Source organism: Zingiber officinale, chromosome 9A (assembly GCF_018446385.1).
Source record: "Zingiber officinale cultivar Zhangliang chromosome 9A, Zo_v1.1, whole genome shotgun sequence".
Classification (NCBI taxonomy): Eukaryota; Viridiplantae; Streptophyta; class Magnoliopsida; order Zingiberales; family Zingiberaceae; genus Zingiber; species Zingiber officinale.
Genome location: NC_056002.1, coordinates 98,449,824 through 98,472,244, shown reverse-complemented (window position 1 = coordinate 98,472,244; position 22,421 = coordinate 98,449,824). Strand labels below are relative to the sequence as shown.

The 22,421-nt window shown below is 37.9% G+C and overlaps 1 protein-coding gene across 1 annotated transcript; it reads right to left on the bottom strand.

The window, feature by feature from the left end:
- Positions 1-1,722: 1,722 nt before the first annotated feature.
- LOC122018922 (AUGMIN subunit 6-like) lies at positions 1,723-11,284 on the bottom strand. The gene is made up of 13 exons (XM_042576393.1): positions 10,593-11,284; positions 10,439-10,495; positions 10,241-10,335; positions 8,599-8,749; positions 7,631-7,756; positions 7,371-7,527; positions 5,065-5,125; positions 4,714-4,984; positions 4,327-4,452; positions 3,142-3,291; positions 2,808-3,048; positions 2,312-2,683; positions 1,723-2,117 (listed from the first exon to the last, which is right to left on the bottom strand). Exons 1-13 carry the CDS (start codon positions 10,971-10,973, stop codon positions 2,077-2,079), a joined length of 2,229 nt encoding a protein of 742 aa, XP_042432327.1. The 5' UTR covers positions 10,974-11,284; the 3' UTR covers positions 1,723-2,076.
- Positions 11,285-22,421: the final 11,137 nt, after the last annotated feature.

The window sequence follows — 22,421 nt, the reverse complement described above, 5'->3', positions numbered from 1 at the left end:
TCCCACAGACTGCGCCAAATATGATCCTGTCCTAAAGTCGAAGAGACAGAAAGCTGGAAATGTGGCGCTCATGCTGACCTCTTATGGACTCCGCGCGGACCTGCAACACAGACTACGTTAGTGCCGAGCCAGGGAAGGGGTCCCTAACATTGGCCCTCCGATACTCAAGTCAGTCACCGGCGATGAGGAATGAAGCGGAGCAACAAGAAGACTGTAGCACAGACAGTGAATATTGCATACCTCCATTGATGCTTGGACCCCCCTCCCCCTTTATATAGAGCTTCGGTAGCGCGTGTGCACGCTTCCCAAAGAGAGCACGCTTCTCAAAGCTTCCCCTGAAAAAATTTGTCAATAAAATATCCCTGACACACTACCTTAACGGGTCAAGCATATCTCTGAAGTGACAGTGGAAGCTTCCACTGTACGATCTTCTGGCAGCCCATGCCCGGTGTCAACGACACCAACTCCTAAAAGGATATCACTGGATATCATCAGGAGTGTACTGTTAGGCCGAGCGGATTAATCGCTCGACCTAAATTCTACCGCCCTGGTGCCCCATCTGGTCGGGCCAGAACCTCATTGTTCCTCAGTGTGTATGTTCGACAGAAGGTCCACTTTGTTATTGCCGAAGCCTGTTGCCAAGCCGAGCGGAGTAGCTGTCGGCCAGAGCCTATTGCCAAGTAGAGCGGGGTAGCTGCTCGACCGAAGTTGAACTTTGCACACATCAAGCTCTGTTGTCTGGCCAAGCGACGTAGCTGCTCGGCTCGGCTTCTGCACATTATCTTCTTTGAACGTCGGTTGTTTGTTTGCTCCCCGTTTCGAAGGCGACGACGAGTCGGAGCCTTTTCCTCGGTCGGGACATACTTCACTCGATCGGCCGATACCGTCTATACGTTGACCATCTTAACTTTGACTTTCTTTAACTTTTACCATGATAACGAGGTGGGGTTCATCAACACCAAAAAAATATTCTAGAATGCAATATAATTGAGAATCCAAATATGAATACTTGAGAGACGGTCTAAACATCCTGTCGCCGCTGCATGTAACCTGGAGGCCACGCCCCCGCAGGCTGGATCAACCGGTTAAGGTGTGGCATCCTTGCACAATGAGTTGTAGGGTCGAAGGTCCACGGACGCGAACTGGATGAATAATCTGGGCCGGCTGTGTTAAATTCCGGAGATACCACACTTTACCCGGGCCAACATTCACCGCTGATTTATCTCCTCCTAGGATCCCTGTGGGGCCAGGCCTAGGGGGCCGCTGGACGGCGGAATCCGCCTTTTGCACAATGTAACCTGGAGGCCACGGTCCTTCGGTCTTGCACCTTGCTCAAGCTAATCAGTACACTAAAATTTAAATTAAAAAATAATAATAATTAATGTCTATCAAATATATGGATTGAAAATTAAATTGTATTCATTAGAATATATACACGAGTTAATGAAAAAAAATCCTTTCATTTGTACATAGACAAGCAAATAAATAAATTAAATAATAATTTATTCATTTACTTATGCTCGCTTAGATATTCTTCTATTTTTCGTCTTTGGGAGAAAAAATTGCTCCATCAGTCCACTTCAAGGAGAGAATACTAGCCATTTAGGTATTGGTTCGTGCTAGATCTTACACACAAAACAAACAATGTTACTACAAATAGAGCGAGATACGAACACAATACTCTTGGCTTCTGCGAGTAAAGCAAGCATTCTAACACAGTCGTAAGGGAAAAAAAGAACACTTCCAGGCCTTGGATTATGATTATGTTCGTTGAGGGACAAGCTTGGAAGCCCAAAGGAAACAACCAAACTTAATGTTAATAGCTTTTGGTAGAGAAAACTACAACATAATTACAGCAAGAGCACAAAAAATTACATCCAGCGGCATACAGCCTTTGAAAACAGCCAACACGGAGAATAATCGACATGAATCTCACTCAATTAATGAATCAATGCTCAATCAACGTAGCTGGAGTTAGTTGCCATGAAACCAAAATCCAGTCGTGTTGGTGCCCAAACAAGTTTAACTTGTAGCTTGAGATTCGTCCATTAAGATGATTGACTAACGCTTCGAACGCTAATGATCCATAAGAGCAGCATCAGTTTCAGACAATGGCGCTGCCAAAAAATTTGTAAAAGAAATAGTTGTGGTGAATGACATGTAGCAAGGAGTACAGATCAAACCATTTGGTCAGTACAATACACAAAAGAATCTGAATCATGTTTGAACTTCTGCTAAAATCCACTTATATATATATATATGATGATGATGATTGTTAAAAAAAAAATTATGCATTGAGAGATGATCATACCAAGCAAATCCTCGTAAGCATCCTGGAAGAACGATGATTCTAGTAGCAATGGAGGAGAAAAGACTTGATTCAGGGTATCATCTATAGATGCATCAAATAGGCAAGAGTTGTTAGTGAACTCTTTCTGTCCATTCGTTTTATTTAACATATCCTGGATTGTGTTTAACTGGGCAGTTTGCGATTCTGGAGACAAAAAAGTGGGTTGCTGTTTTCTCTGATTAGTTGCAAAATCGCCAGTTGGTAGAGAAATAAAGAAGTGTTCAGAAGCATCAAAATTGCCTCCATCTTGGGACACTAATTTGCTCGACAAGCTTGACAGTGCAGCTTCACGCACGGAACGTCTGATGTTCTGTGCATATTTATCAGCACTCTCTACAAAATCAGAAATATACGCATTAAAAAAATAGATAGCATTGACAGAATAAGACATGTTCTAATCTTCCTTTAATTGCATGCCATCACAGTCAACCACATAAGAAACCGGGCGCGAAGCTACCTTGTGTTTCCCCATCAGTATCATTTGAATGTTTAGTTGTAGCCACTTTTTGAATTGGCACTTCTTGGTTCACTGGAGTAGTTACAGGACGGCGTCTGGTCGCTTGGGTACCCTTTGCTGACGAATTTGGAGTTAGGTTGAACAAATGAGGAAGTTTTAAAGTAGAACTGTTGGAAAATTTCTCAAGCTGGGTAGAGGAGAGTTTTGAAGTGATGTCAGCAACCTCATCAGTGATACTTTCCTGTTAATTAATCATATAGATTAAACGGCAAAGGGAAAGCAGTGGTATTCAAGGTATTAGTTTAATTCAAACAATAAGGTATTCGATTCTTACTAGGGGTCTCCCGATACTTTCCCTTTGGATAGCTGTGGTTGATTGTGCACTGAATCCATCTGGTGTTGAAATATTATTTACTTCTTCAGTGAGTTCAGAAATTGACTGCTGCATTGTTGGAATTGTTTCTTTTAGCTGGTCAATGAGTCCCTGAAGGATAACATGAAATTATTAAAAAGCTCAGGTTCCAAAACAAAAAGTGAAATCCTATTTATGGAAGGAAAGAAAAAGGAAAGGGACACAGGTAAATGAGTGATAATATAGGCAGTCCATTACTAAAACTGGGTCAATAAATCATACATCACAGTATTTTCTTGTTGCTTAAGCATAATTTGACCAACAGTAGACCTGAAGCTTCTGATAAAATCCATATATCTGATTCTTTGTGAAAGAAGAGGAATTTATAATGATGATTGATGATTATCGGACGTTAAATCCGTCACTGCTCATGCACAACAAGCTTCTTTCCATTCATTTCTTTGTAAGTTATCCCTCTTTCCTAGTCATTACAACCATTACTATTTTCGTGTATGTGAAATTATCAGCCTACCACTACCTTCTACCTAAACACAGCTGTATGCTCAAGCTGAGAGAGAAAAAAAAACATTTTCAGAACTTTGAATCATGATTTGTTGGCCAAACTAGCAATGCTAGGCAGTTCTTATTTAACATAATCTTAAAAGATAAAGGGAGTAATATAATGCTAGTAGAGTAATAATTTGATTACACAAAATCACATTCCTGGACACTGCAGCCACATTGTATTCTACTGCAAATGGGTTAAATGTTAAGAAATTGAAGTGATCAGAGCTATAGACTTTTTTGCAGCATCCCTTATTTATTGAAAGCGCATGAATCTTCCTAGGAATAAAATATTGAATCTCTTTTATTTTCCTTTCTAGAAAGAAATTTATCCATATCTAGTTAAGCAAGCAAATTATTCAAGAATGTTTCGTGGATAAAAGAACCTAGAAGATCTACAGAGAGAAAATACTTACCCTGAATTTATGGTTACTAGCTATTATGCTGCAGCATTAAACACAATCAAATTAATCAAGCCATGAATGAATTACAATAACAAACCAAGTAATAAATGAGATGAAGAGATAAGTAAGGTGATGCACAATAAGCCCAATTACAGTGGTATATAAACGAGTTATGAATAGTATCCAAATATCATTATACCTGTATGCTAACCAAATGCTGTCGATGTTCTGCAAGTGTAGCAGCTAGTGACTCTGAGTGTCCAATGCTACTGCCATCAGAAGCACTACGAAGTATATCTGGACCCTCCCCATCATTAGCTTTCACCTGTTAAATAAAGTTTCCAATTTGCAGAAAATTAAACTTGGGAAGAATAATAATATAAGTTTACAGCATTTACTAAGAGTGAATGTTTCAGATATGAAAAAATGGAGCAAAACCATGGCTAAGATACTAAGAACCTATTCATAACGATGTTAAGAAATAAGGAGGATATATTCCTAGCTACTTCAGGCAATAACAGCTATTGGATAAAGTTCATTCTCACAACCTTGCCTCTGTGTAGCAGAACAAAATAGATACACTTACCAAATTGAGTGACTGCTTGTGTATGCGTTGTAGAGCATGAGTCCAACGCCTTAGAACTTCAGCTACATCAACTGTCGGATGAACTCTTCCACCTCTGTCATCCATCCTAGGAAGAGCATCACTCTGTCTTTGTACCTGATATAAGTCTTTTTTTTCTTGAGTATCTAACTCAGAAGACATCTCAGAATCACGAACAGATAGTACATCAGAATGTGGGAGATTTGAACTTAGATCCATGGCTGCAAGCAAAGATGATCCAGAGATGCGGTACCTGGCAAATTAGAAAATAACAAATTTCAACATGTAGTTCAACAACAACAAAAAAATGCCAAGTTTTTCTGTATTTTTCACCTATGCTCTCGATGAGCTATTAGATCCTCAATTGGACCAGAAGCTAGGACTTCATGTTGGTCTGCACATTAGGAAAATATTTACATCCTGGAGAAAATGTCAACTATTTGTGCAGCAGTTATAGGAATATTATCCTTGGAAGTCCTCAAATTGAGAAAAACATGGTAAGAAAAGGAAAGGAGAACATAGAGAAGACGCTATAAAATCAAGGTGGCAAAAAGGCGAATACGTTCGCCCCCAGCGCCCCGCCAACCCGTCCCAAGGCCAACACGGAGGAGATAAATTACGGGCGGCTATTAGCCTTTGGAATAGTAACTAACACATAAGGGATGCATTTACCTCGACTTTGCCGAGATTCGAACCCTAAACCTCATGGTGGCAAGACGCTATAAAATCAAGATCATGTGTTAAGTGGTTAAATTGGCACAATAATGATGTATATCTATTTGTTAGAATAATAGATTGTTCAATATGAAAACTAAATCTAACCAAACAAAATTTTCATCAAAGTTTGAAAACATAGAATATTATTACAATATATAGATGTTACAACTTGCAATGTGGATCAGTAAAATTGCTATATATTATGAAGAGCACTCTCCTCTCTAATAATTTTGTCTCCACATATGCAGGACATAGTTGATACCTGATAGCAAACAGACATTTCTCCACATGGTAGCTCAATTTCATTTAGCATATTAGAAAGGACTCTAGATGTAAATGACAGATAACAAAAGAGGAACTCCATAATTTGGCACCTAAAATGTTTCTTGAAGATTCATCAACAAATGCAATAATTTTTTTTTCCATGATTTCCTTCAGCAGAACATTTTGTATATGCATATTCATTGTCTCAAGACATCATCATGATTTTAACTAAACTCATGTCAGGATTGAGTTCTACCTGGTTGGGGAAAATAATGCAAAATGAAATAACCGGGGGTCATGTAAAACTGGTTTACAAATGTAGAATATTTTTAAATGCACTTGAACTTAGTATACTTCATGAAAGTGTTGATTAAATTGGATCTATTTTAACAGCTTCTTTTCATTTGTTGCACGATTGCCCACTTAGGAAAGCAATCCTTGGTTGGTCACACAACCAATTCCTGATCCTTTTTTGCTCCTGTCTACTAGAAAATTCATATGCACTTAAGGGACAAGTAATACCAGCTAGCTACTGATGCTTTGTAAATTTGTAGCAATGAGACTCAGATAATGTATACTCCAAATAACATAATAAACCATTAATAGATTTGTGGCAACTAGATTCTTATAGCATCATCCAATAATAACAAAGGGCCATAGATTGAAAAATTACAGATAGAGAATAACAAAAACAATTGAGCATCTTCTATTAAAGCATAAAATTCAACAACTAAATGATTACATTGTTAATAATCTAGTATTGTAAATGGCGGCAGGCGGTGGCGGGGACCGCCTACTGCCTCGGCCGCCTAGGCGGCGGTGCCTAGGTAGTGCCTAGGCGGTTGAATATTTTTTACTTTTTTTGTACATAATATTATAAATAATCATTATTCTTTATAATATTTACTTTTAATTAAATATATTAATAAAAAATTAAATAATTAATCTAAATATTTTAAAATAAAAAATAAAAAATGTACAATTATATATATATAATTAATATGCTAATTTTATTAGGTTTTAATTAAGTCTATTTAAATTATCTCAATCATAGTTAGGAGTTGATTAAAATTATTAACATAAAGTAATTTAATTAAACTCTAACTTACAACTTACTCGCATACTTTGTTTCAGTCGAGCGACGAGTTTGACACATCGTCGGGACCGTGCGATGAGTTCAGACACGTCACTAGCCTGAGCAACGTGCCGAGGCCTATCGTTGGGCTCGAGCGATGCTTCCAAGCTCGTCGCCAAGCTTGGGCGACACTTCCGGGCTTGCGCAACGCATCCAGATGTGTTGCAGCCCAGACACCTCCTCCAGGCTTGTGTGACGCATCCGAAGTCATCGTCGGACCCAAGCCATGCATTCGGACGTGTCACAGTGGCGAAACGGCAGCAAAGGCAACTCTAGGCGTGGCGGTGGCAGAAAAAGATGAGTTACTGCCTAAAGCACCACCACAGCCTAAGGCGGTGCGATTGATGCCTGCCTCTCGCCTAGGCAGTGCCTCGACTGCCATTTAGAACACTATAATAATCTATAAAAGATAGTTTTATAAGATTAATTTCAAGATTGGATAAAACAACTCAAAATAAGACATTAAATGTATGGAGTGAAAACAATGAAAATATTAAATGGCCAATAATGACTAAAATATTACTCTGCCGAGCTAATAGTGATTCCCAGAGGCGGGTGGCCTTGGAGACCAAGTGATGGTTCTGACCAGAGCTGGAGATTCTATCATCCCACAATTCCCCTTCCAACTTAGCTTTATTTCTCATATCTTGAAGCTTTTCTAACTCTTGTTGCAAGTAGGCCTATTAAAAAAAAATTAACACATTGAAAAAAATCATAATATTACTAGTAAAAGAAAAAAAGAAGAAAAAAAGCAATAAAATAGACTACAAAAGTATTGTATACCTCTTCGGCACATAGGCTACGAAATTCAGCAGTCATCTCATGAGCTAAGTCAGACCATGCAGCTTGCCTATGAACAGCAATGTTGGCATTTCCAAGGAATTTCCTCCTTTCAAGAGCTATCCTAGCCTGCTTATCCAAATAGAATATTAATAGTATAAAAAACTGTGGATGAGAATTAATTGCACTAAACACAGATAGGTTGAAGATGTTGAAAATCTTTCATCCCTTCTTGGTAATCAACACAAAGATAATGAAGGTTAAGTTTCAAGGCTAGTGTTTTTTAAGACCAATCATAAGTAGTTGATTTGACTAGTAATCTTCACTCACACAATTGTTGGCAGAAGACCATATCCCGCTATCTACCAAGATAGTCCATGGTCAAATCGTTATGAACAAACCCACATAAGTAGGCCCAAAGCCCTCCACAATCCCCTGCAACATTAGCCCACCTATGTTAGCCTCACCAAAACAGGATGTTTTCTTTGCCAAACTTGCCTAACACACTATGCAAGTCAGGGTCAATAGAACTCTAGTGGAGTTTTGTCCTCTGCTCGAAGTTGCATCCATCAATCACTTCATTGCCCTCCATGAACAACCCCACCTTCTCCAACTGACAAGAAACACAGCTCCTCTCACCTACAAGCACCTTCAAACACATTTATCGTAACATGCTTATCCTCATCCCCATCCACCGACTGCCCATCACATCATTGTCTCATGGATTGACCCATTTAAAAAAGGAAAGAAGGCTGGTGGCTGGTTGAAAGTTGCAATTGAGAAGATCACAGATGTGTGGATGAGTTAACACAGTTGGCATGATACTTAAGTGGCGAATACTTCTTTGTAAAAATTGAAAAAAGTGAGAGTGTGCAGCGTATCCAATACAAAAACTGCCTAGTTCTAGAAAACAAAGTGACTGTTGCTATACCAGAAATACAGCAGAATGAAAAATCAAGTTGCTCGATCACCTTGGTCACAGGAAGTAGTGCAGCAGCATTAAGATATGAAGCATCAGTCAGTGAAGCTGGTAAAGGGTTAGAAGTCACATCAGCCGTAAATGTTCTCTTGTGAACCTCTCGTAAAGCATGCACAGATAGTTGCCATAAAAGCTCAACAAATCTGCACTAGATTTGAAAATTTGCAAAGGTTATATAATCTGCACTATCTTTGCAAATGCCATAAAACTTCCAAATTCCAAGAATTAAGCATTAGACAGTATAGCATATAGTATGTTTGAGATTGTGCAATTTTCCCCCATTGCAAATCAAAGAAAGGATGTCAACCCTTTCGCTTGTTAGCAGTAGTGCCTAATCACTTCAATTTCTTTAAGGTATAATCTCATAATGATCCAGATTTCAACTGAAACAAAAGAAGGTAAAAACTAAGGAACACCTTTCTCCATCTATGAACATCATTAGATGATAATATGAAGCTCGCTTTTGAATGCACTTTATTATTACCTAAAAGCAGAAAATACTTGAGAATCATATTCATTTAGTAGTGTATATCCACAGTTGAGATGGATCCATTAAGCACTAGAACAAAACTTTGCTTTGTTGTGCATTTGGAAACACATAAAGGAGTCTATAAGAGCATTATGTCCCTGAATATTTGATTGCTCAGTTATTAGTCTACCTACTCTTGATAGTTGATTTTTTTACAAGAATTATCACTTGAATTTAATATGTTTGTTTCTGAAGTCTTGCACCATGTTCAGCCTGTGTTCTTTTGAGTAATTTCCAAAAGTTGATTCTGGTAGTAAACAAATATTAACATTTTTTTATCATTGCTCTCTGGAATGAAGGCCTGATCCCAATCAAACCTATCAATTTCCCTAACCAACAGTGAGACCCATAAGCAGTTCAAGTTGCATGAGTTTTTCTCCTAATACCAGAAGTACACTTGATCACATCATGAATGAAGATTGGATATAATTTGGATATAATACCAGTTTTACTCTCTCAAACTGAAATTTCCATGGCATATAATTTGGACTGCTGATGATTTGGTGTAAAATCTTCCTCAGTTCAATGGAGAAAGTTTTTTGAAACTGAGGAGTGTTTTAACTTTGTTTTCCATCAGCACATCCAAATTTAAAGCAAAAGGTCATATATGAGGACATTGGAGATTGGGGTGATTGGAGATATCCAACCAGGCGTAGCTAACAATGACATAACATAAACTCATCACGATGTAAAGAATAAAGATTTGTGACTTGAAGATCTTTATAGTGGAATGTTGCTTGCAAAAGAAGGAATACACTGCTTTTATAAATTTTGATCCAATCCTCTAATTGGGTGACAACAAACATAGTAAAACTGCTAATCCAGGCTCTAGTTCCATGTTTACTCTGTTCCGGTTTCTCCATCTCCACCACACATTTATATAGAAAAATCCATCAGTACGTCGTGCGTCGAGAAAAAAAAAATCTAGAAGATAAGTTCCTAAGAAGTTTGTCAGAAAACTAACATGAATCTAGTGAAGAAGTGGTTCTGCAGAACAACTCTAATCCAGTAGGACTTCAGATACAACGAAGTACGTTACCATGGGCCAACTCAAGCCCCATTCTTTCGTGTGGCCAAAACTTTGCATAAGGAGGAAAACACTGACCTCGGTCCACAACATGTTGCAAGAGACGAGACCCTCGAACTACTCCGAGGCAGAGCTCCATGTGCCTCCAACTCGCTTATTATCCCTTGTACTATCTTCAATACATAAAAAGTAAAACTATGAGCAGAGATCAGTAAAAGGAATAACCCTAAAGGATCTGAAAGAAAAAAATCGTTAGGAAGATAAAGATCGACCAACCTTTCGAAATTCACGGGACTGAGTGGAATCAAAGATCGGCCAAACCTTGTCGAAATCCTGACACGTAAAGAAGACCAAGATCAGCAAACAAAAAGCACAAAAAAAACTCGTCGGCAAGGAAGAACCAGTTAGGGAACGAGAACGATCTGATTGCCTTGGCAGACTGAACGGGGCCGCGAAGTGCAGAAAGTAGAAAGTAGAGAAGCTGCTCCCCCAGCCTAGGGTTGGAGTGACGGAAGTGGCCAACCCTGGATCCTCCGACGCCGACGCCGACGCCGAGAACCGCCGGGTCGAGGCCTAGCAGAAGGCAGTTAGTATACATTGCGCTCTCGAGCTCGGCCTCCCTCTCCTTTTCCCGATCCGTCGCCATATCGCCGCTGCTCACGATCGATCGCCCCGCTTTCGCTTCGGGAGATCCCGATGAGCTCCCTTCGAATCTCCTCCTCTGGCTGCAGCGGATCGTCCAAATCGGTCGCCCAATTTTACAGTTTCGTCGTCCAATTTTTTTAAAACCCACAATTTCTACCCCTGCCATTTGGCACTTATTATCATTTTACCCTTCTTGTTTTTTCTTTTATATCGAATATCCCGATGTTTTCATAAAAAAATTATTGAATTTCATCGAAAAAATTATTTTCATAAAAAAATCCCAATGTTATAACCTGACTAATCTTGAGATACCGTTGGATTTTATGCTTCATCCAGTAAATAAATTAACGGTCCGACTTCATGTTTGATGTATTTGTATGACTCTAGTGGATTCGGAAAAATATCAAATTAAGATCGGAAATTTTCATGTTTAGATTGAAAGTTTTTAGATTATGTTATGATATATTTGGTTAAGATTAATCTATATTGATCTGAATTTAGGATTTATATTTTTTTATTAAATTAAATTTTATTTTAAAAATTAAGTAACAGAAGTATTAAATTATAAGTGAAGGTTTATAAGAAAATAGTAAAAAAAAACTATTTTTGATTGGTCAAGTTATTCGGTTGATTTGGATTATCTAGATTTAGATTGAGATTTAAAATTTTTGAATTATGTTGGAGTTCGAGTTAAGATTTTTATATAATGTTTTTACTTTTCGATTCAATCAAAAGTCATCTGATCATCCGAGTTGATATATTATTTGGGAACCATGTTGCCCCTTTCCATAAAAGGCAATGTGGGAACACGTGCGTTGCACATGCAATATTAACCTGTTTTTTTTAATATTTATTTTTTTATTTATTTATTTATTTATTTATTTGATGATTATCTATTTTTAAGATAGCTTTTAAGCATTCGATGTAATGATGATGACCCTTTGATTGAACAGAAAGCTATTGTGGACACAAAAGGCAATTGAATTAGTTACACGCATGATTTCTTAATAGTTTGAGTGTGTTTCAATCAAAGACAAAGTCACACCAATCAACTAAATTTGACTTGTTTTTTTCCCGACCACTTGATTAATAAAAATTAGGATCAAATATTTTATTTTTATTTTTATTTTTAGAATTAAATTTAGTTTTCGACCTTGTATTTTTATAGTCTATTAATTTCACCACCTTCCAAATTCAATTCTAATTCAATCCTATCTTTATAATTCTCTAAGATACAGGCCTCTTGTTAACAAAGTTTGTTTTGAAATTTAACAATTGATGTAAGGATAATTGGAGGGTTGAATTTACAATTAACAGTCTTGCCCAGTTTAAACTTAAATGAGTCCACCTCCTTTTGTTTAATTTCCATATCATTCATCTATGAGATACTTAAATGCATAAGAGAAGCTAAGAGAAACTGGTAAGTAAAAAAAGTTTACTATATGATACAGTGATGAAAATGGGTTATATTAAAGATAGATCAAATTAAGGAAAAATGGTTGGTGTGAAGGTCAAAGTAAAAGAGAGATGATCTATAGGTCAAGCAAAGTTTGCCGAACGGAATAGCAAGGTCGAACGAACGGCTTACCCAGTCCGAGTGGACAAGCAAGGGTGGATGGTATGCCCAACCCATGAAAGCCTGCGAAGAAATGATGAAGACAACATGAAAATCCCTGGACCATTGGGCCGACCGACTGGATGACACGTCCGGTCAGATGAAAATCAACCCTCTAGCAATAGGGATAGTCGAGTGATAGGAAATTACTCTGATTAGTATGATCGAGCAGGGGTGTCCCAGCCAAGCGGTCACCGATCAGCCTATAGCAATATCCACTTACGTATCTCATCGTACCTTCTTGGAGGTTTGTGTCACTTACAATAGAGTATGTCTAGCAGGAAAATCATACTAGAAGCTTTCAGCCTATTACATTAAGGATTTGCATGTTCGTTTAAGGAAAGGTGTCAGAGACACTTTTTGACTTGTCTTTTTCGAGGATACTTTGAAAAATGTGTGCATGCTTTGAGATGTGTGCGTAGGCACTACAGTGACACTATAAAAGGGGATTCTCATCCACAGGTATGCACAACTTTGTGATTTTACAAGCTCATTGTTATTGCATTCCCATTACTCTCTACTTTGCCAGAAACTAACTTGAGCGTCGAAAAGCCAATGTCGAGAACTCCTTCTCGGCCCAGCATTAACACCTCTTATGATGCAAGATCGCGTGGAGTCTTCGTTTCGTCAACCTTCAAGTCACATTCCCAGCTAGTCATCTTCTCCGCTTTCAGATAGGAACATATTTGACGCTATCTGTGGGAATTTCACTTGACTTTGAAACATGAAAATAGAGGATGTTAGACGATTTACTACTATAACGTTAACTCAAGAAGACCAGGAGCTGTTGATACAAGCCCGAGCTGTAAAGATAGTGGAGCAGCAATAGACAACAACTGATTGCCAAGCAAACAACCACGCAGCATCAATGACAGGCCAGCAAGCTGAGCCCAGAGCCCGAGTGGAAAACCATGTCACTCGCAAGCTAAGCAACAAGTCGACCGGCACCTACGGAGAAGCACTGAACACGCTGATTCCTTATCATCGAGCATTGTTCCGTACGCCCTCAGTAGAACAAAGCCGAGTAAAAAAAACATAAGGATCCTCTTTAGAGGACGTGCTCGCTCGGGATGGGTGAAAGGACAAAGCAGCCCGACTGAACGACTCTCTCGAGCAGATCAATAGGTAGTTCTCTCAAGAAATCTTGGATGACCAACTGCCACTCCACTATAGACCACTGACGATCGAGAAATACACGGGGGCAAGTGATCCCAAGGACCACTTGATCAAATTTGACAACATGGCCACGCTCCACCAGTACACTGATGGATCAAATGTCGAGTATTCCTCACCATGCTCTCCGGGTTGGCACAAAGGTGGTTCAGGCGATTGCCAATCAGATCCATATATAACTTCAAAGACTTCCGAACAATGTTTCTGTAGCACTTCGCGAGCAGTCGCCTCTATCAAAAGATAAATGCCAACCTATTTACAATCAAATAAGGGCTCAAGGAAGCATTGCGGGCTTATATTAAAAGGTTTAACCAAGTGGTTATCGAAGTCTCATCTACCACTCCGAAAATTTTGGTGAGTTCTTTCTGACAAGAACTTGTAGATGGTAAATTCTTTCACTCACTCATTCGGAAGCCCCTAAGAGATTTCGATCACCTGCTCAGGCAGACCACAGAATATATTAACATGGAGGAGGCCCAGGCAGCTCAGAAGAAGAAAGTGATTCCCAAGCTGACTACTACCCCAGAACGTCGCGCAGTCCATACAGACCAACCACCAAAAGAGCCCTGAATAGGAGTCGCGCCACAACACCAAGAGCCCATGCAATCCAGCATGTGGATGTCAGGCGACCAAAGTTCACCGAGTCCTGGCCTTGGACTCTACTCTTCTATTCCTATCATGGATCAGCAACCCATAACACCAGAGATTACTACCAGCTCAAGCTGAAACCACGCTGACCAACACCTCCAAGACTCCGCTGTTGATCCCTGAGTCTCGATCGCCACCAACATAGCCGATCAGGAGGACATCACAAGGAAGGCAAGATGAGAGTCGAGCAGCACCGACAACAACCCTTGCGAAGAGACTACGAGAGGCCCACACGGGCATCTGCCGAGCAGTCACGGCTGTCAGCCTAGGAGGAAGAGAATCGAAGCAATGCCGCTCGGGGGTGACATTGGTATGATCTCGGGAGGCCCGACTGACAGTGATTCCAACTGGGCTTGAAAGTCATACGCTCGACGGTTAGAGATACACGCTGTCAGATGCAATAAGGAAAGAGCAGAAGGATCCGAGATTAGTTTCGGTCATCAAGACTTAGAAGGAGTGGAGATCTCTCACGATGACACCCTGATCATCAAAGTTGTAATTGCTAATTATAATATTCACCGCACTTTTGTAAACACATGCAACTCAGTAAATATTATATTCAAGAAAGTGTTCGATCAACTACAAATCAATCAAAGCGAGTTGCAGCCCATGAAACAACCTTATATGGGTTCATGGGCAATGAGGTGTTGTCAATCAGCAAGGCTTGGCTGGTCATATCCCTTGGGAAGGAACCGCTCAAGAGGACAAGGACAACAAACTTTATTGTGGTGGACATCCTGCCCGCCTATAATGTCATACTGAGTCGATCGACGCTAAATGAGTTTTGAGTGGTCGTGTTAACATTCTGCCAGAAGATCAAGTTTTCCGTGGATAACTTGGTCAGGTGACCAGTTAGCAACTCATCGGTGCTACATCTAAATGGTCAAGATGGAAGCGTGTGCCACTCAGAAAGTATAATAGTTGGAGGTGAATGCAATCCTTAAATAGCCTCCCACCCTCATCTGCAAAGAAAAGAAAGAAGTTCAGGTGCATCGCCCCTATCAGAAGTCATAGCCTTTATAGCAGTCGATCTAGGTATAGAGAAGAAAGAGGAGTTGGTTGATTCCCAGATCCTTCTAGGTCGACAACTTGATCTAGAAAAGAGTCAAGCCAATCAGGGACATCACCAAGCTAGAGACCCCTTGGGAAGGACCGTACAAAGTAACCCAAAAGCTCAATTCGGAATCCTATTATTTACAAGATGAAAATGGAAGAAACCTAGAACAGCCATAAAGCACAAATCATCTACAACCCTACAAGGTCGGGTAGTAAGTTGGTGATTGATTTCATGTAAATTATAAAAATATTTTTTCTATGAATGCAAGAGAGTCTAAACAAAAATTCGCTGTGTCCCAGACCCACGTGTCGTTCAACCGTTGATCCTGTCCAAAAATTATGAAGAATGCTAGCTGGGGATGTGGCTTCTCGGTTGACCACGTAAAGACTCTGCTCCGCTCTACAACACAGGAAGCGCCAATGCCAGGTCAGGGAAGGGGTCCCCGGCGTTAGCCCTCCGATGCCTAAGTTAGTCACTGGAATAGTAGAAAACAAAGCAGCGTAGCAACAGTGAAATCACAAGCATGAATAGTGAATAACATATACCACCGTCGATTCATGAACCTCCCTTTATATAGTGCTATAGTAGGCGACATGCACACTCCTTAAAGCATGGGCACATTTTTCCAACCATCCTATAAAAGGACATGTCAAAAAAGTGTCTCCAACACCATACCTTAACAGGATATGCAAATCTCTGATATGATCATAGAAGCTTCCGTCATACGATTTGTCTGTTGACCATGCCCTGTTGTCAACGACATTACCTCCTAAAGGGATATGGGAGGGGTCCCACTATTTGGCCAAGCAGGGGAGTCGCTCGACCGAGATCCCCTCTTGGTCGACCTTAACCGTTCTTCTACGTAGTCCCTTGGCTCAGTAGATTATTTCCGCCCGACCGGACCAGCGCTCCAGTTGCCTTAGCGTTCCTCCGATCCGTGATGAGTATCTGATGTTCTTGCGTAGTACTCCTGGTCAGAAGGGTGATCCGCTCAGATAAGCCGCTTGGCAAATCAGACCGTAGTGTTCAAAACCACTTATTTAATTGACGGGATTTATTGGATTAAATTACAATTTAATTAGAATCTAGATTTATTTAATGAAGAGGATTTATTATATTAATTACAATTTAATTATATTTCAATTTTAATTTATTAAGGATATTTATTGGGATAATTGTAATTATTCACTTGATTTAATTAAGAATTTATTTACATAAATAGATTTAATTAATTAAGTTATCCTATAGTTAGAAAATTTAGATTAGTTAATTATATTAAGAAAATAGAAAAAAATAAAAATATATAAAGACTTAGTATTTATATAATTTATGTGTATAAATTATTCATCTAATCAATTTAGAAATGAAATATAAATAATATATTATATAATATAACATGTATAATATAAATTCTAAAGTATAAATAAAATTAAATAAGGAAGATATAAGATATAGAACGTGTAAAAATATATAGTGCATATAAACTAATTAAGAAACTATAGTATTATAAATTATATATATAATGAATAAAATTTATATGACTAAGTAAAATATATATGGAATTATATAATCATGGATATATGTTTCTATTTAGATTTAGTATTGAGTTTTATAAAAATAATATATAGGACTTAGCATTTATAAAATTGGTAGGAATTAGAAATTGAGACAAAGTCCTAAGTTCCCTCTTTTATTTAAACCCTCACCTAGAACTCCATCTTGTCTTCTTGTTTCCGCCGATCCTAAACCCTCACCTCGTCCAACTCCACCGATTCTAGAGCTCCAAGAGAAGACAACTAAAGGAGGGGCTGGTAGCTATGATTTAAAGGCATGTTCTCAACCATGTTATTGTTTTATTTAGCGTCTATGTCTTGTGAAGTTTCGGATTTTATAGTTTGTTAGGTTTGGTTCTGTTATGGTGTAAATTAGCCTCAATGTGAATGAATTTCACTTCGGTATCTTCTGCTAAAATGTAAGAAATTTAGTTAGCTTTCATTACCAATTTACATAATTCTTTTCAGATCAAAGATGAATTTCATATGATTTTTATACCATTGATTGACGAATCTAGAATTATGTCATGCCCCTACTGCTTTTGGTTATGTTGTGGTGTAAATTAGCCTTAATAGGTGAATGAATTTCACTTCAGTGTCTTATGTTTAAATGTAGTAATTTAGTTATCTTTCATTATCAATTTACAGAACCCTTTTCGTATTAAAGATGAATTTCATATGATTTGTATACCACTGACTGACGAATCTGGAATTATGCTGTGACCCTGCTATTTTTGGTTCTGTTGTGGAGTAAATTAGCCTTAATGGGTGAATGAATTTCACTTCGGTATCTTCTATTGAAATATATAAAATTTAGTTAGCTTTCATTACCAATTTACGGAACTCTTTTCGGATCAAAGATGAATTTCATATAATTCTTATACCACTGACTGACGAATCTGGAATTATGTTGTGACCTTGCTACTTTTGGGTCTATTGTGGTGTAAATTAGCCTCAATGGACGAACAAATTTCACTTCAATGTCTTCTGTTGAAATGTAGAAAATTTAGTTAGCTTTCATTACCAATTTACAGAACCCTTTTCGGATCAAAGATGAATTTCATATGATTTTTATACCATTGACTGACGAATCTTGAATTATGCTGTGACCTTGCTACTTTTAGTTCTATTGTGGTGAGTTTTAAATTCTATTTTAAGAGTTATGAATATGAATGTTGCATTACAATTTGAGTCATGCTTCTAGTTGTCTTCCCTTAGAAAATCCATGCTTAATTCTAAGTATTAAACTTGTAAATTTCATATTTATGAGAGCAGTTATAAATTCTATTTAGGGGATCTTATTCATCATGATGTTGCGCTACCGTTGTTCCATATTTTCCCCACATCTTGTTTTATTTTAGTTCTTCAAGTTTATGTATGTTTAAGTACCCTATATAAGTTTCGATTTTGGTTGAATGTATGTGTTAAGGAGATGATACCATGTTAACTTTTATAGATTTGTAGGGTTTCGATTGTATAAGACTTCATGCTCTTTTATTACTTAGAAGCTGATACCATGCTAGCTCCTAGAAATTTTGAAACCATAAAGTTGAACCCAAGTTTATTATTACTTTGTGTCATGTGTAGGTTCGGATCTTAGGGGTTAAGTTGCTATGAAACTAACCATCTTGTACTTAAGATATATGTAAATTTTTGGAATTTGATTTTGTTATACCTTTGTTTATTTTTGCTTCTTATCATGCTAACTAATGAGTCACATGTTAATGTTAGGGAATTAGGATGTTGGTTCTAGTTATGTCCATGTTTCTTCTTTCTCTTCATCATATTAACTTAATGAGTCATATGTTAATTCTATGTGTTTCGGACTTTTGAGGTCTAATATATGCACTCAATTATATTTTGATAACTTAGTATGTTAGATTAGTTCATTATTTTAGGGGCATGTATGTTATGGATTTGATGATAATATGTATGTGTAATGTGGTTCCAATGTGTAACTGATATCATGTGGAGTTATAAGTAGTTTTCTTTACAAAGACAGTTTAAAAACCATGCTTGTATACTTGTGATGTATGATATGAAAGAGTTATATGGATAAGTAGAGGAAAATGTGCATGTGTGGTGGCAATACGGGATTGATGCCTCGAGATGAGCTCCGGGGAGGGCCTTTCCAAAAAATGAATGATGGTGCAACGCATTGATTTCGACTAGTGTGAGTTGTACCATAAGTCATATGCTTGTTGTGCAACTAATTACATGATCATGGACCAAATGAACGAGCTCTAATAATGGTTACCACACCTACGTTATGTTCATCCCTTATTAAGTTATGCATATGTTTTCTTTTCTGTAAAGTAAATTTATGCTCCATGCTTTCTAATTTTGTTCTTACTTATGTTATGCTAGGTCTTAGATCTTTGCATTAGTAATGCTTAAGATTATATTTGCTATACTCATGTTATGTTTTATCTATGTAATTATTTATGTGGGGGCAAAAAGTATGATAACATATATATTTGGCAAGAGTATGTTCACGATTATGCTCTCCATATGTTTAAGCAAAACAATTAGCTAGAGAATAAATTAGTTAGTATAGGTTCCTTGAAAGGACGCATGGATATAAGAACTAATTAATGCATAATATGGTTTGAATATGATGAGTCTCTCAACTCACAGATTTTAACTATTTCAGATAATGAGACAATGAAGCAAGAGGCGTTGACAAGTGGGCCAGCTCGAAACAACGGCAATACAACCCGAAAACCTTCTAATTTAGTTTCTGCATCAGTTGGATATTTCCTTTTGTAGAATAAATTCTAGAACTATATAATTGGTACCTAATATGGCTAGTAGTTAAATGTTTTAAGGACTATCCAAGTATCTCAATTAAATCGAGAGTATATTATGGTTGTAAGTGCATTTATGATTTGGGACGCCCATAAAAAAAAATTGGGGCGTTTCACAGACACTTCGGACCCCATCGGCAGTTAGAGTCGATTTTCGCACGACCAACTTTAGTGGGATCGTTGACGACTGTTGACCACATTGACCACCTAGACTTTGACTTCCACGTCAATTGTTGTCTCTGTATTTGACCCGCACTTGGTGGGCTCCCTTTATCGCTGCATCACAAGCCTTTCCCTCAAGTCTAGTCGAAGGAGGTTGTAAGTATGACTGACTGGACCAATAGTATCTTCGATGACCTTCTCCTAATCGGGCATTCTCTATTCGAGGGTTGTTGATCAGCTCATATTATTTTCATAGTCGCCGTTCTACCTCATCTTTTTGATCCGAGCCTAGAATCGCAGCTCGGCTATAATAAACATTGAAGCTTTCTTGCTAACCTGGGTTTAGAGCCGCTAGTCGACTATCATCTGATGTGTTGGATCGGATGAGTGCGATAGGGGGGGTGAATATCGCACTTTTAAAACATTTCTTTTTCTTTAGAAAACAGAGTCGTGCAGCGGAAAGTAAAAGAAACTCATTCGGTTACTTGGTTCAGAGCGTAAGTCGACTCCTACTGCAAGGTCCGCGATCCTTGACCACACCGATGGACAATCCACTAAGATTCTTCTTCCCGAAAACCTCGGAAAGAAGTAATGTGTATAGTATGTAATGATATAAGATAGTAACAATCCTACTATCTTATATGAATTTAAGTGCAATACAAATAAAGTATACCGACAATAGTAAATGAAGGTTGGAGTTCGGTCGGTACTTCCGGACGGAGTAGCTTGAAGAATTGTAGAGAACTTGTAGCACGGTCCACTTGCAGAGAAGAGCTTTGAGATGATCAGAAAATGTTCTACAGCCTCAGACCTCGAGCTTCAATTTATAAGATTGTCGATGTTCGATTGACCGATCCCTGGGTTTGGTCGACCGAACTAGCTGCTTTCCTTGCTCGCTGAGATTTGATGTTGATTCAATCTTCGGCATTTACTGTTCATTAAGGGTTCGATCGACCGATCCCTCTTTTTGGTCGACCGAATAGTCTCCTTCCCTGTTCGTTGAAATTTACCAAGATCCACATTTAATGTTGCATTAATAGTTGATTGGTTCGGTCGACTGATCCATGGGTTCGATTGACCGAACAGCTCTATTTCCTTCTGCTTCTGATCGGTGTTGATTTTGTGCTGAGTCATTAGGTTCGGTCGACCAAACTTACTTATTGGCCGACCGATCAAACTTTGATTGGACTCAATCTGTTCTGGTCTGATCTAAACACTGCTTTGATTTCTCCTTGTTCGGTTGACCTATTCACCTGTTCAATCAACCGATCCAGCTGTACCTACACAACAGTGTTAGACAAAGCATCCTGCAAAACAGATGTTAGCACAATAATATTATAATACATGAGTAATATAAAAGACAGTAGAACTGTCTTGATCTCAACTTGGAAACTTTCCTGATTTCTTCAATTGGATCAGCGACTTAAGGTTGTTCCCTTTGAGAACCCGACCTCACTGTCGCTCCTCTAGTTGTTTACTTCAACCTACCTGTTAAACTTTGATCCTTCAGATCTAGTTTGGACTTTTCACTTAGCTTTGATCAGCTTGCTAGGACTTTTTTCTTGATCTTCGGCCCTCCAGACCTCTTGATCACACCGCCAAGCATTGGGTCCCCTTGACCCACTTGGACTTTCACCTGGGTTTCACAATCTGCTAAGACTTCTCCTGCCTAGCCTCCAACAAGGTATTTTCCGGTTGAGTAAACAGTCTACACACTCAGTTAACTTGTTAGATCACAACAAGACTTAACTTGAACCTTTGACAACATCAAAACTTAGGTTTGATTCTGGTGCAACTTGCACCAACAATCTCCCCCTTTTTGATGTTTGGCAACCAATGTTCAAAGTTAAGTTAAAATATGCAAAAATTAAATAAACAAGCAATTTAACTTTTAACTCTCCCCTTGAGTTAAACAACTCCCCCTGGATTCTCTATCTCTCCCCCTTGACATACATCAAAAATAGGAGAAAACCTCAAAACCAATTTAAAAGAAAATCTTTGAATTAAAAAAGTTAAGGTTTACAACCCAGTTAAAATTTCACAAAGTTTTTAAACCTATAGCAATTTGTGAAATAATTTTTGAAAAACCTAACAATTTTTAGTTAAATCTTTTGAAGAATTTAAAAAATATTTGAAAAGTTAATGAAGTTAATATTTTAGAAACATAGCAAAGTTAAAATTTTAGCAGTAAAGTGTTTAGGAAAAGTCCAATCTGAAAAATTATTGTTTTCATAAAAAATATTTAGGAAGAGTGAAATAAAGAAAAATAATTTTAAAAGACATATAAGAATTAAGGAATTTTTGTTACAAAATATAATAATTTTGAAAAATATGAGAAGTGTAAAATTGTGAAAAATTTCTACTAATTATAGAAATACTTCAAAAAAAAATTCAAAAATAATTGTGAAAATGAATTTATAAACAGGAAAAGATTTGGAAAATTTGTAAGGTAGACTTGAAAAATATAGGTCGAATCTCCCCCTAAAATTGAGAATATCCTAAAAGTCCAAGCATGGTTAGAAAAACTAAGGAAAAAATATCCTTATGATGAAATGTCCAACCTTTGTACAAAACTAACTACCACAATATAGTAGCTATT